The sequence below is a fragment of the Rhipicephalus microplus genome, chromosome 8, assembly GCF_043290135.1.
Source record: "Rhipicephalus microplus isolate Deutch F79 chromosome 8, USDA_Rmic, whole genome shotgun sequence".
NCBI classification, from domain to species: domain Eukaryota; kingdom Metazoa; phylum Arthropoda; class Arachnida; order Ixodida; family Ixodidae; genus Rhipicephalus; species Rhipicephalus microplus.
The window spans coordinates 10,886,500-10,900,503 of record NC_134707.1 but is presented as its reverse complement, the minus strand read 5'-3'; the positions used below and the strand labels follow the sequence as shown (position 1 = coordinate 10,900,503).

The following is a 14,004-nucleotide window of genomic DNA, read 5'->3' as shown; positions in this document are numbered from 1 at the left end:
TCTCGTGATATTTTTTTTAAATTTTGCATGCGTATATATACAGGCACACATACAAACACATGGAAAATCATACACAAAGGATACAACCCTCCCTTTTGATGAAAATTTCTGGCTACACTCCTGGTAAAAACCACTGCTTGTGCCTAATGCACTTTCACCAGTGATAAACCAGAAATAATTTAATGCTATAGTGTTGAATTCAGTGAGATGGCCAGAGGTTGGCAGACCGAGCCAAGACCCCACTCCCAAAATTTTTTTCACATTGGTATACAAAGTGAAAAGCGATCATTTCAAAAGGGTGCCCTCCTCCCCCCCAAATAGGTGCCCCTCCTCTCCAAGGAAAATTTCTACCTACTTCCCTGACTGAATGCAACAATTTTTTCGTGCCTCGGCATAGGCACGAAGTCTAATAAAAAGTATTAACGCAATCTCATTCTGCGCAATATATCGTGCGCAGAATGTGAATGTGCCGTAGGAATAAGGGACGCAAAACATACAGTATTAATATCTGGGGCTTCACAGGCCAGGATCACGATATGATAGTGAGACAGGCCATAATGAAACGATCCTGAAATTTCAACCACCTGGGGTTTTTAAACATGCACTGACATCGAACAGTACACGGGCCTCTATATGATTTCACCTCTGAAAATATGCGACCGGGATCAAACTTATAGCTGTTGTGTCTGTAGCCGTGCACAGTGACCACTGTACCACAGCTGCGAACACTGCGCATCCAAGTCAAGGCACAAAGAACATTGTTGCAATCTCTGGAGTCGCGTAAAACACGTGAATATTTCTAGGTTATCATCAATAAAAGTGCACTGGTCAAAAGTTATGGACGCGACAAGGTAAACATTGCGAAGAATGATTTCACTTTCATACATTTTTACACCCATGCACCCCTATGCGCACATGCCCATATGCACATGCCCATTCAGCACACAAGCTCATGCAACAATATTATTCTGCGGTTTTATGTTTCAAAACCAAGATGTGATTAAGAGCAACACCGCAGTGGAAGGCTCCGTAAATTTCGACCATCTTTAATGTGTTCTTTAAGGTGCACTGACATTGCACAGTACACGAGCCTCTACCATTTCACTTCCATCGAAATATGATCGCAATGGCCGTGGTCGAATCCGCAATGCCAGCCGCTTTATACTCTAGCCACTGATTCAGCAAGGCAGACACACGCCCATTCGAGACATGGTGACCATGTGCAGCAGCAAAAGAAGCAAAAATTCGGGTGACCCATGTACCCCGAGCCCCATACCATGGAACTGTCGAGTGCAGAAGTTCAACGAGCGCCGTCAGCTGGTAGCGAAAGGCGTCTGCGACGGTGGGCTTGCTTTTGTTCATCGTCTTTGTCATTGTGGTGCCTCCGGCCGCCAGCCGCATCAGCGTCACTTCCAGAAGGTCCTGCAGCATCAAAGGACAGAGGTTTGACAACGCAAGACCACTCACCGACAACTTATTGAAAGGACTTGAGTACAATGTTACTATGACGGGAAACGTACTAGATGGCCAAACCACGGAGGTTAAATGTAGCGCTTTTATTGCTTTTTTAATTTAGCATTTCAGTGTGGTTCGCGCTGTTCTAACCTTTCATAGCGTGCCAACTAGACCAGATTTCCCATCTTTTAAAATTCGAATGGTTGATTCCGCGTTTATCTTAGTTATCTAAGAACCATAGTAGCACGATCGTCAAAATAAAGCGATAGCTTACCGATAACATGCAGAGATAACCTGGGAGGCTTGCTGGAAAACTTCCTGCTTGGCAATGTGGCGTTTAATGCTGCAGCTTAATAAAAATCATTTCATGATTGTCCTACATTATGGATTACGTTACAGTCCTAACGGAGACACGGTTCTACGCACTGGTATTATATTCAGCCCATAATTTCAGTCACCATCATATAACGGCACTGCCTCTGCGGGATGGATTGATCTTTCATCACAATAACTCTTCAACACAAGTTTACAGGTTCGGAGAAGCGTATGCACATCTTTGACGCATACGCACTACTCTGAATTTGCTTGAGCCTGCCACCTTCGAGAAGACAGCAGGACTAGTACGGCTGTCTGGACTCGTGCACTGTCGGCCCTGCCTGTGACATATTGCCTGCTTGCCCGCTTATAGTGTGAAAAAGGAACCCGCACGTGTCTCGAAACGTCTGGTTTTTTTTTTCATCTTTACTTGGTCAGCGGTCGCATCTACATCCTCAAAGGGCCGATCATCGAGTCTGAAATACTCAAGGCCCGATCAGCCAACAGGGACTATACCTGGAACTTGACGAGGTCCTTGACAAAGGCGTTGGTGGACTTGCGCATGAGCTCGAACAGCTGGTCTTGCTGGGCGTCCTTGTTCTTCTCAAGAAAGCCCTGCGTGGTGTAGACGACGGTGCCCGCGTAGTGGCGGATGCCGAACTCCTGCTCCCAGCGGCGACGGTCGTCGCCGCGCACGTAGTACGCGTGCCCTTCCAGCTCCTGGTGAAGCTTGCTCACGAAGCTGATGTCCGTGCCCTGTCGGGAGAGTGACGTCAGTACGCATCACATCAAGTACACACTCAAGCCCAAATGTTGTGGTTTAACATTGTAAAACCGTCATATGATCATAAAAGGTGCCGTAGAGAACAAATTTTTTACCATCTGGTGTTCTTTGGCATGCACTAGATGAGGTGCCTCGAGCGTTACAACCTCTATTGTAGATGCAGCCGCTGTGGCCGAGATTCCATCCCGCGATCTGCGGGTCTGTAGTGGATCAGTAAACCAGAATGCTACGGCGGCAGGTGTTAGGCTGGTGTTGCCCCAGTCTAGACCTGGCTTCAGTTCGTACTACATCATTTCCTGCAGCCACAATGTCATGTTTGGCACGGCCTTGTCCCTAAGGTCTTCGCATCAGAGGTGGCATCAATTGTAGAAACCCCAGATAGCACCAACCTTGGCAGAGCTGCTACGGGTTGAACTAAAGCCGTTATACCATTTCTTTGCATGCATATCAGCAGAAAGAACACCAGATCAGGTTTGTTAAGCGTGTTACTTCTGGCACAAAGCTAAACACAGCAAGAAATAAATACAGAGTATTTAGACAGGGGAATGCAAAACCATCACTGTTCATTGCCGGCAAAGGCTACAAGTAAAAAAAAACTTCCACAGATGCGCAGTGGCATGAAAGAGTGACGTAAACATGTCAACATCTAAGCTGCCCATTAAAAGAGGATATCTCAGATTGATCCAATGCAATTGATGTGTCACTGACAAATCAGCTGCACTGTAAGGAACATGAAACTCTTTTAAAAGTTCCCTCACCATTTGGTCTCTGCTCTTGCCAACAATCCTAACTGGCGTGCAGATGCACATGAACAGCTTACGTGTCAACCTGTTGATGTCACACTTTCATGCCATGTATACACTTGTGTGGAATTTTTCGTTATTTCTAGCCTTTGCTGGCAGTAAAGAGTTGGTAGTTTGACAATCTTCTATCTTTTTTCACGTCTTTAGCTTTCGGCAACCATCAATATTGATACGTGTAAAGATGAAGTTGCAGTTGCAGACGCCGTAGGCAAGTGCGACACAATCAGTTCTCAGCTCGAGACACTTCAACCTTTTTTATATCTAGAAGCGTCCTCTAGTTGACACTGGTACCAACGCGTACATAACATTAACTGCCGGTGGCAAAAGCACCGTCTCGGTGCATCAAATGAGTGAACGTGACGTAGGGCTTTAGGCGGGAAACACGCACAATCTCAGTAGCTGGTGAGGTGGACGAATTCTTGGGAGTTAGCGGTGAGATCTCATATGTGACTTCGGTAACTCGGCGAAGAACTCGGAAGGCCCGACGTAGCATGGCAGGAGTTTTTCACTCAAGCCAACGTGTCGCAAAGGCAGCCAGAGCAAGACCAGAGAGCCAAAGCCGAAACTCGCGTTGCGGTGGTGACTGCCGTAATGGCGCTTTTGGTTGGCCTGAGATGCCAGGAGTCGATCAGGGGCAATGCGACGTGCTGTTGACGCGCGAACAATGGCATCGTGAGCATAAAACATGGCTGAGTTTGCCTCAACAGGAAGTAGTGAGTCGAGAGGCTAGAGCCGGTCACGGCCATACAACAGATAAAATGGAGAATGACCAGCAATTTCATGACGGGGGGAATTATAGGCAAACATCTCGATTGGTAACCTGCAGTACCAATCAAGGTGTTTCTCAGACACAAACATGGATAAATTGTCCATGAGTATACAGTTCAAGTGCTCAGTAAGTGCATTTGTTTGCAGATAGTAAGCCATGCTGAACTTGTGAGACGTTTACAAGAGCAGAGAAGGTCATTGACAACTTTCGAAAGGAAACATCGACCTCGATCGGTCAGCAGCTGATGCGGGGCACCATGGTGTAAGATGACTTGACGGAGAAGAAAGTCAGCGACATCAGTTGCACAGCTGGTAGGAAGGGCATGCGTAATGGCATAAGGTGTCATATAATCAGTCGCTACAGCCACCCACTTGTTACCCGCAGACGACATCAGGAAAGAACCAAGGAGGTCCAGGCCAACACAAAAGAATGGTTCGCTGGGGATAGCTATGGGCTGAAGGTACCCAGAAGGAGAGAGAGAAGGCTTTTTTCGGCGTTGACAGAGTTCGCAGGAAGCGACCTAGTGCCGAACCAAGCAGTATAGGCCAAACCAGAAGAAACGTCTGCGCACTTGATCGTAAGTCGATAAACACCCAAATGGTCAGCGGTGGGAGCATCATGTAATTGCGAAAGGATAGTTGCACGCAAATGCTCAGGAACAACGAGGAGCGGTTCAGCACCATGTGGGGTAATATTTCGTCAATATAAAGTACCGTCATGCAGAACAAACTTATTGCTACGATACTGAGGGGAAGCGTGGAAGAAGAGGAGAAAGAGGTTGGCATGAGCGATGATCGGCCAGGTCCCTGGACTCTCGCATGCATCATCTCTAGTAAATAAAGGCATCTCACCGTAACAAGAATGGTGGAAAGTGTGGGGTACAGTGGAGCGATCACAGGCGAACGATCACGGAAGTGCTACTTCAAGAACTACGCCGAAGCCAAACATGTCTTCGCAGGACATCAAAACGCGACGGAGTGCGTCATCGTGAGAAGGTCGTAGGTCAGGCGCTATCATTTTGTTGAATTTCTCATTAGATGGTGTTGTCGGAGCCAAAGGCTGAGCAAACGCATATGGTTGTTCATAGCTTAGTTCACATACTCTGGAGTCGTTCAAAGGAGACAACACAGCAAGAGATACGCACTCAGGAAGAGCTTGTGGTGACGAGCCAAAGTTCAGGAGAGGAAGCCACGCGCGGCTGTTGGCGAGCGTAATGAGGGAGCTAGGGAGAGCTATTTGATGTTCTAGTGTGACAGCGTAAAGTGGAGACACGACGTAAGTACCATCCTGAAGTGGTGGGCACGGCGACATAGGGACATAAGTCACAGCGCCAGGTTGCAGCCGAACAAAGTTAGTGGAGCGAAGTCGAGGCGGGACATCTGCGCAGGTGTCGGCACAGCACTGGGGCAGCTCAAGCCTTAGAATACCGATTGAACAGTCGATAAGTGCAAAATGAACAGTCGGAAAGTCCATTCTGAGGATCACCTCGTGAGGGCACTCGGCAAGTACAGTGAACAGAACTAACGTTAAGCGGTCGGCGATGGTGATACTGGCGGTACACATTCCGATGACGGCAGTTGTGCTGCCGTTGGCTACTTGTAGGACAGGCGATTCAGCATGCGTTAGCACTTTTCGAAGACGGCTCCGAAGGTCGGCGCGCATGACCGACACCTGAGCTCCAGTGTCGATGAGGGCTTTAACGAGATTAGGTTTTGTTTATGGGCAAGGGTCAACAGAGGTCTTGCAGTCAGAGTCCTCAACGCAGCCTCACCTACCGGGGCTGAATTGGTTAGTTTACCGAAGAACCCCCTGGGTAGAATGGAGACTGGGGTCACCCAGATGTAGGTGAACAGGACTGATGGTGCTGTATAGAGGACGAACAGCTAGTCATGAACCGAGGAGCAGCGGCAGGGTCAGCAAAGGACCATTCGGCGTGAGGCGACAGAGGACGAGCTGGACGTTCGTAGCGACGGTCAGTTATGGTTGAGGTGACGAATTCCAGCGGCTACGACAGTGGCAAGAGACATGGCCGATTCGGGAGCACGCGTAGCAGATCGGTCTGTCATCTGGCGTTCGCCACTCAGATGGGTTTCAGTACCGTTTCGAGGAATACTTCTTTAATTTTTTCCGGATGCTACAGAACAATGGAATCATTTACCCATCATGTTGTTAATAGTACCGATGTGCAATATTTTGACAGAGAAATTGATGCTTATTTTGGTCATGGTTGAATTGAACTACTGCCAATTTTGGTCTCTTGTGTGCATTGCTTTTTGAGTGCCACTTGTATTGGTTTTCTGTTTGTACGTACTATCGTACTCCCTCCCTGTTATGACCCTCAAGCGAGGGTTGACAGTATAATTAAATAAATCAATAAATAAAGTACTGTCGGGGCGTAGCAGAGGCAATGATTGGCACGGTCGAGGTGGGACGTGGGCTACCGGTGGATGGTATGTCCATATTCACAATTTCTTGGCGAACAACAGCTTGAATGAGCGAGATTGTCAAGTTGTCATGCGTGTGGGGACCACAAGAGCTCAGAGCCATAGCCTCAACTTCGCGACGTAAGGCTTGCATCAAACTTGTTGATGCTGGTTGATTCAGCCGCGCTGGTTCGTTATAGGAGAACGAGGTCAAAGCCGTATTAGGAAGCCGGTCGAAGCGTTGCATGATGTGCTTGTCTTTTGCTTGCTCAAAAATGTGGCACTCTTTGATGAGGGAGTCAACTGTTGTGCAGCTCTTACACAACAAGAAGTTGAATGCATCGTCAGCGATGCCCTTCATAATGTGTCCGACCTTATCTGCTTTTGGCATGTTGTCATTGACTTTTTGGCAAAGTGCCAGAACATCCTGAATGTAAGAAATGTACGATTTGATGGACGTCTGGGCACGACACGTGACCTCCTCATGGACTTCTACTTGGCGTCCGATTGGTTTCCCGAAAAGAACTCGAAGCCTCTCTTTACAATGTCCCAACTTGTGAGTTCGGCTTTATGCGTCTCAAACCACGCCTTTGCGGTGTCCTCCAGGTAGAATATTGCGTTCGCCAGCATAAGTGTTGGGTCCCACCTGTAACTGTTGGTGACGCGCTGGTACATCGACAGCCACTCATCAACGTCGACTTTTCCAGTGCCGGTTAAGATTCCCGGGTCACATAGCGGAGGCATGACGTAATGCACTGGTGCCCGAGCGACCGGTACACTGTCGTTAGCCATAGCAGCGAAACCGATGTGACGTTTGCAGCGGAGATCCAGCTCCGACTTCCGTAAAGAAGCACCCAGCACCTTCCCCAAAATGATACGTGTAGAGATGAAGTTGTAGTTGCAGACACCGTAGGCAAGTGCAACACAATTGGTTCTGAGCCCGAGACACTTCAACCTCTTCTATATCTAGAAGCGTCCTCAATTGTACACTGGCACCAATATGTATGTAACAATATGTTGAGAAACTGCACCCAACAACTCGTCCAAAAACAAGTTATTCCAAATCAGGTTGTACTGGTGGTTATTTATCATGGACGATTGATAACGGCACTTTTGAGAGCACAGAGACTTAACGACATGAAGTGCATTGTGCACAAATCAGTGAGCTTCAATATCAGTTTTAAATCACTTAGTTCTATATTTCACTGTGGCATTACCTTAGGAAAGCTGATACATCAATGTGACTCAATGTCAAAAGAAAAACGCTGAGCAATGCAATTTTTACCTTGGGCATGCGGCATTCTTCCACGAGGAGCTTCAAAATGCACTTTGGTGGCTGTAAAAAAAAAAAAACGAAGTATCAACTCAGCAAAACCTAACATCTGGCCAATTTAATTGAGGTTTCATATCCTGTTGATCTTTTTTTACTATTTTTAAATAATAAAAAAAGCAATTCACCTCACCTTTTCGATCAATTCTAGACAGGCAGTGTTGTCAGTGAAATGTATGTGAGAATACTGGATGTCCTCTTGGCGGTACTGCAAACACGAAGAGAAAGTACAGAACAATGAAGTAACAGCTTTCCATCAAAGTATTCTGCAAAAATGCAATTGGCACATGTCCGCCAGTCTACTTGCCATTTCTTGCTCCAGGGCGAAAACGTAGTGATTGAAGAACTTGTGGAGCTTTTCGTTCGTGTAGTTGATGCACAGTTGCTCGAAGCTGTTCACCTACAGAAAAAATATGGCAGAAACAAGGCCCAGAAAGGGAGACGGTCATGACCCTAGCCAGAAATGCCGTTATTTTTTCAACATCTAAAGGCTTGAACAATGCGATACATTTGACATGTTAATTCACAGTAACGTTAGCATAAAATTGCAGTCATCTACATAGCGATATCGTTCAAAAGCCACTGCAAGCAAAAGTGTGCCGCCGCCGTCATGTCACGTATAAAGCGAAAATATGACATGATTATATCCGGCCCCGCCTGCGTTAGGCTGAGGGCGAAGGGGAAGTTCGCAAGGATGAGCTGCAAGGAATGGTGGTACAGATCCTTCGCTGTCAACGCTTCCGCGATGGCTGCCCTAGCTATCCACGCTACTGAGTGCATGTCCAGGGATCAAACCTGCCTCCCAGAGATTCGCAGAACCGCAGCTAATCTGACAGCCAAGCACTCAAAATGCAATCTTATTCTTGCAGAACAAATGCACTAGAGTGATTGACGTTGGTTGAAATGTGCATTTTCCTTCAAGGAAATGTACGTTACCTAGTGGCTGAGGTGGGGTACCACAACTTTCACAATACTGTGTTGACTTCAGGCATCTTTGTTTACCCCGTCAGATCATCGTAGAAGCATGCAACCGTATTTATTAAGTGCAAGTGAACTTACCCCGAAGTTTTCGAATCCAAAGATGTCTAGGACGCCCAGGAACCTGTTGCTGTCTCGTCCAGGACTCGTGCACATGTTGATGTAGTTTACGATCCAGGCGAACGTCCTTGAGTACAATGCCTTGGCCATGGCATGGCGGTTTTGTTGGGCCTGAACCACAATGCATGCATCATATGGGGGGAGACAAGGTTATCTCCATTGTAGTGCGCGAGACGACCTCTCTCAACAATGTTGAAATGCTGCGTCTCAAAGCACATGCGAGGAACAATCAAAATTGCGGGTTTACTTGTAGGCCCTTGTACCTATAGTTATTTCTCTAGATTTATGTGGGTCAATCGCTAACTTCCCAAGCAAGAATTTTTACCTTTTCTTCTTGAACTATCGATCAGAGCATTGGCTAAATTGGTGACAGTTCGTAAATATACGAAGTTATATAAAAGAGTCATGAATCAACTTTATACGCCTTTAGGGGGAATTGTATAGTAATGAACTAGTAAATGTTAACACAGATTGCAGTAAAGCAAGAACCTCTAGCGAGCGAGCGAGCGAGATAGATAGATAGATAGATAGATAGATAGATAGATAGACAGATAGACAGATAGATAGATAGATAGATAGATAGATAGATAGATAGATAGATAGATAGATAGATAGATAGATAGATAGATAGATTGAATCGAGGCTAGCCCGCCGCCTTTGTGCAGGCTTTGCCGTCTCTTTCTTCCTTCTCATGTCCCGACATGACTCCGCTCTTCCGTGGTCTGTCGCGCTGGGGGAGCGGGGAGTGACGTTTATCCCCTCTCACCCTGTAGAGGATGTCGACTGTGGCGCCGTGCACGAAGTCTCTCGGGACGTTTCGCGCGCGCGTCGGGAGTGAGTCAGATTTTTGCGGGACAGCTGAAAGGAGCACGCGTTTCTTTTCGGTCCGTCGACTCCTATTTTTTGGTGCTCGTCGAACTTCGTCAACGGCGCCTTGCGCCCGCGGTGAATGCTCCCCTTTTGTTGCCCCTTGCGAACGCTAGGCCGAAGAGCGGTGCGGTGACCTAGTGCGTGTTCCGACTACACCGACCCGTATCTTTCTGAAGCCAACGCGAGCGTACTGTTGCCCTCGCTCGAGTGACCGAGCTTTTTTGTCTCGGTGTCCCCGTGAATCACCTTTGCCCACGGAGACGTGCTCGCGGCACCCTGTGTAGCACTTCTTGCCCGGGGCGTGGATAAGCCCATTTGCTTTCCCACCGCCGCTGTCGCAACGGGCTCTGTACTGCGTTTTTCGTGTTGCCGCAGGCAATAGTGTTGCGACCTTGAGCATTACCGTGTTCTCAGCACGGCGACGGTTAATGCGTGTCCTGCGGCTCGCTAAAACCAAACACACGCTAGTGGCCGTAATTTTTCGGGATACGTGTACACTACACTGACGCTCAACGTGGTGCTCAAACCCACGACCCTGTGATTGAGAGTCTCAACGCTCTACCGACTGAGCTATCCGGGCATACATACTGCTGTAAAGACTCGACAGGAGCTTGTGTACGGAGCTCCAGCTCTCGCCGCATCCTACTTTCGTAGTCATCGGGTCAGAATTCGAGCATAAAGCCTGCGCGGAACTCCTCGAGGGTTGCTACACAGTAACCGGTAAGCCAATACCATCTCGCCGCCGTGTCAGTCAGTGCAGCTGGAACAACACGTTCGAGCACCACCTGATCATCCAAAACAATTGCTCCCTGATAACGTGACAGAGAGTCGAGGCAGTCTCGAGCTGTGAGCTGATCACCATATCCGCTGTAGGTAGACACAGGCAACATAACAGCGGGGTGACCATGTTTCGGAACAACTGAAAGCGTTTGCACAGCACCGGAGAGTGCTTGGATCATCTGCACAGCGTTTTGTAGCAACGTCTGCGTCATACCAGCTTCGCAGGAAGCCTTTGGTGCGTTAGCGGCGCGGTCGAGCGAAGGTGAGCAGTCTCCCAGCTCGATCAGTGGGGCGGTTTCAAGCGGACCACCGCCCTGCATGCCACTCCGAGAGCAAAATAGGCTCTTTTCGGCATTTGCCTGCTGTCGAACATAATACGCACTTGGTGCGCTACCGTCAACAATTCAGGCACCTGTTCAGCGTGCATTCTAAGTGTCGGTTGCACGGCTGACGGCAGGTGAAAGCCGGTGCAGGCTAAAGCCGGCGCCCCGTCAATTCCGCAGGGAACCAGCTGCGAGCGCTGTGCCGACTAACTGTTATGCATTCCAAAAGGTGCATCAGCAGTCGGAGGCGCTTGTGGGTACCGTTCGGGTAGGGCAAAGGGCTTGATCCCAAAACAATGCGCCATCTCCAAAGGGAGCGGCTAGGTGCCTCGTGTTGTCACCGCAATAAGGAGTGCCGACACGAACGGGTGCCGAAGGGTTCCCGTCAATAGAGGCTATGGCCTCCTTGTGCAACGTGGCATCCAGGACGGCAGACAGAAACCTCGCGAAGCAGACATGTTGCAACGAGGCCGAATTGCGCAGGCGAACCGACTCGCCAAGAGCAGTCAAAAGCTTAAGGCTTTGGATACTGCGTTGGGCGCCAGTGTAGTGTATATGTATCCTAAAGGATTACGGCCAAGCATGGGGTCGATCTTAGCAAGCCTCAGGGCACGCGTTAACCATCGCCGTGGTGAGAAAACGGTAGTGCTCAAGGTCACGACACTTTATTACTGCGAAAACACCAAAAACGCAGTACAGAGCCCGTTGCAACAGCGGCGGCGGGAAAGAGACAGACAGACAGACAGACAGACAGACAGACACAGACAGACAGACAGACAGACACAGACAGACAGACAGACAGACAGACAGACAGACAGACAGACAGACAGACAGACAGACAGACAGACAGACAGACAGACAGACAGACAGACAGATAGATAGATAGATGTGGCACCTCGTTGTACTTGAGCGGTATCTCGGTGACGTTTCCGCGCACAATGATCTGGCGGTGGAGCGTGACGTAGGTGAGCTCCTCGGGTTGGAATCCCAGGAGGGTGGCCACCGTCATCAGGATCTCCTCGTCGCCCGCGGTGAGAGAGCTGCTTTCTTCGTCGGAGTCGAGGAACTGCAGGTTGCCCAGCCAAAGGATGGCACTAAGCACGCTGAAGATGCCGTCCACCATTTCCTGCGATGAATTTGCAAACGTTTTTCTTCAGGCTGTGTTGACCATGACAGAATACGCCTTTTTTAATCTTCCAGTGATGTCCTGTGTCATTGTTTAAATAACGGCATTACAGAGAAGACCAAATCACTTTTAACCATACAAACACAGGCGCCACTTAAACACAAAAATTTTCTCGTCTTCTCAGTTGCGCCATTTTCCTAAACAATGCATTTGTATAAACTCGCCCAACCATCGGTCCTACTTGCCCTTTACTATTCTGGTAGGTTTCTGGCAGGAGCCGGAACAAACAATATCTCAAGTACGAAAGCCTCGTAGATCAATGGCACCTTGCGGATATATATTTGTCCTGTGATCAACTAATACCATATCGATAAAGGGCTTCACAAAAATATAGGGAAAGTTGTCGAACATTATTGAACATGTATTCTCTTTGTCTGTCTATGTATAGATACGAGGGATGTGAGAATAATGAAAGTTAGAGCGAAATCGAATACGAATCAAATAGTGATCATACTGAATCAAATATGGATACGCATTGAATACTATTCAAAAAGTTTTCTAATAATAAGGCAGCCCCCATTCCCAAGACAGACCTAGAATTCTACAACAAGAACCCAACTAAAATCAAACATAAAAATTGACCGCCACCGACGTTAATACAAATGATGAAAAAATCATCACGTGACGCCGCCGCCACACGACGCGACTTCTGACGATGCCATCATCGCATGACGACGTCGTTTAGTCAAAGGCCGACCAATCACTCAGGCTGTGGCAAGCAAGCTGAGGTTCATAAGGCTTGCAATGCCACCGATCCCGGGGGCAATGCCAGGTGCAGAAAGCTTTCGGAGAGGGGCGGCCATCAATACATCCAATGAAATAAAAGCGAAGAAAGCTTTTACCTTATTAGTGGTTTTAGGCGAATGCTTATATGGGAGCACGTGCTAGTTAAGGTGTGCCTTTGTATAGAACTCCAATCAAGATGGCGCCAGCATTCTGTTGCCCTGCTCTTGCAGTCCCAAACTCTGTTTGGTGCTGCAGAGTTAATACAGACGCACCTGCGGTATGTTGAGCACAGAGATGGCCAGCCTGAGCGCGTCAAACATGAGCGCGTCATCGACGCCATCGATGGAGAGGCATCCGCTCTGGCTGAGGTAGGTGTACTGCTCAACGGGGCCGATGGCGAACTGGTCGCGCAGCTCGGCGCTGCGCTGAGCTGCCGCCACCAGCTGGTAGAATATGTGGTAGTTCCGCTCGCCGCTCGACTGGAACGTGATGCGCGACTGCTCCAGCAGGTAGTCCTGGATCATGCACCCCTTGATCTGGAAACGGGCGTCGAAGCACACCTGGATGAACTTGCCGAACCGGCTCGAGTTGTCATTGCGAACCGTCTTCGCATTACCTGTGGGAGACAGGGCGGAGAGCCACGACTGTAGAAGTGACCCGCAGAGGCAGGGGGCAGACAGTTCAAACTAGTTTACAAGAGTAGCCGTTCGGGCGAGTTCGCATGCCATGACGTTCACGTCCTCAGTGTTCAACCCAACTCATACTAAAAGGAAACAAAGGATGGCGAGGACAATGGTCGTCCTCCCTTCTACATATCCCATGTATCTTTTGACTCCGTATGAGTCGCACTATGTTTACCACTTAGAAATTGAACCATGAAACATGAGGGTGGGACAGCGCGCTCCCCCGCAATAATATAAAGGGTACACCAAGTTTTCTCCGTAACCTGATTCAGTAGCACCTCTCCTATAATTGTTGAATGTGCAGGTCTAAGCAACGCGGCCTTTTCCCGACAATGCGGCCAAGGGCCCATGATGCAGCATTTCTAAGAACTGGTTACTGCCCATCTCTCCTGGAAAGTCAGAAACGGAGGGCAGCTTGTGGTAAGCAGCATATCATTGCTTCCCTTTCATCTTTGCGTC

The 14,004-nt window shown here is 48.5% G+C and overlaps 1 protein-coding gene across 1 annotated transcript in view; it reads right to left on the bottom strand.

Annotated features, from left to right (window-relative positions):
* Myo81F (unconventional myosin 81F) overlaps positions 1–14,004 on the bottom strand; it is a 131,969-nt gene that overhangs the window by 56,186 nt on the left and 61,779 nt on the right. The window contains exons 6-13 of the mRNA XM_075871023.1: positions 13,135–13,478; positions 11,846–12,076; positions 8,939–9,088; positions 8,187–8,279; positions 8,013–8,087; positions 7,835–7,885; positions 2,287–2,526; positions 1,277–1,422 (exon numbers count right to left, since the gene is read on the bottom strand). Coding sequence (XP_075727138.1) covers positions 1,277–1,422; positions 2,287–2,526; positions 7,835–7,885; positions 8,013–8,087; positions 8,187–8,279; positions 8,939–9,088; positions 11,846–12,076; positions 13,135–13,478 — 1,330 coding nt within the window. The remainder of the gene's footprint in view (positions 1–1,276; positions 1,423–2,286; positions 2,527–7,834; positions 7,886–8,012; positions 8,088–8,186; positions 8,280–8,938; positions 9,089–11,845; positions 12,077–13,134; positions 13,479–14,004) is intronic.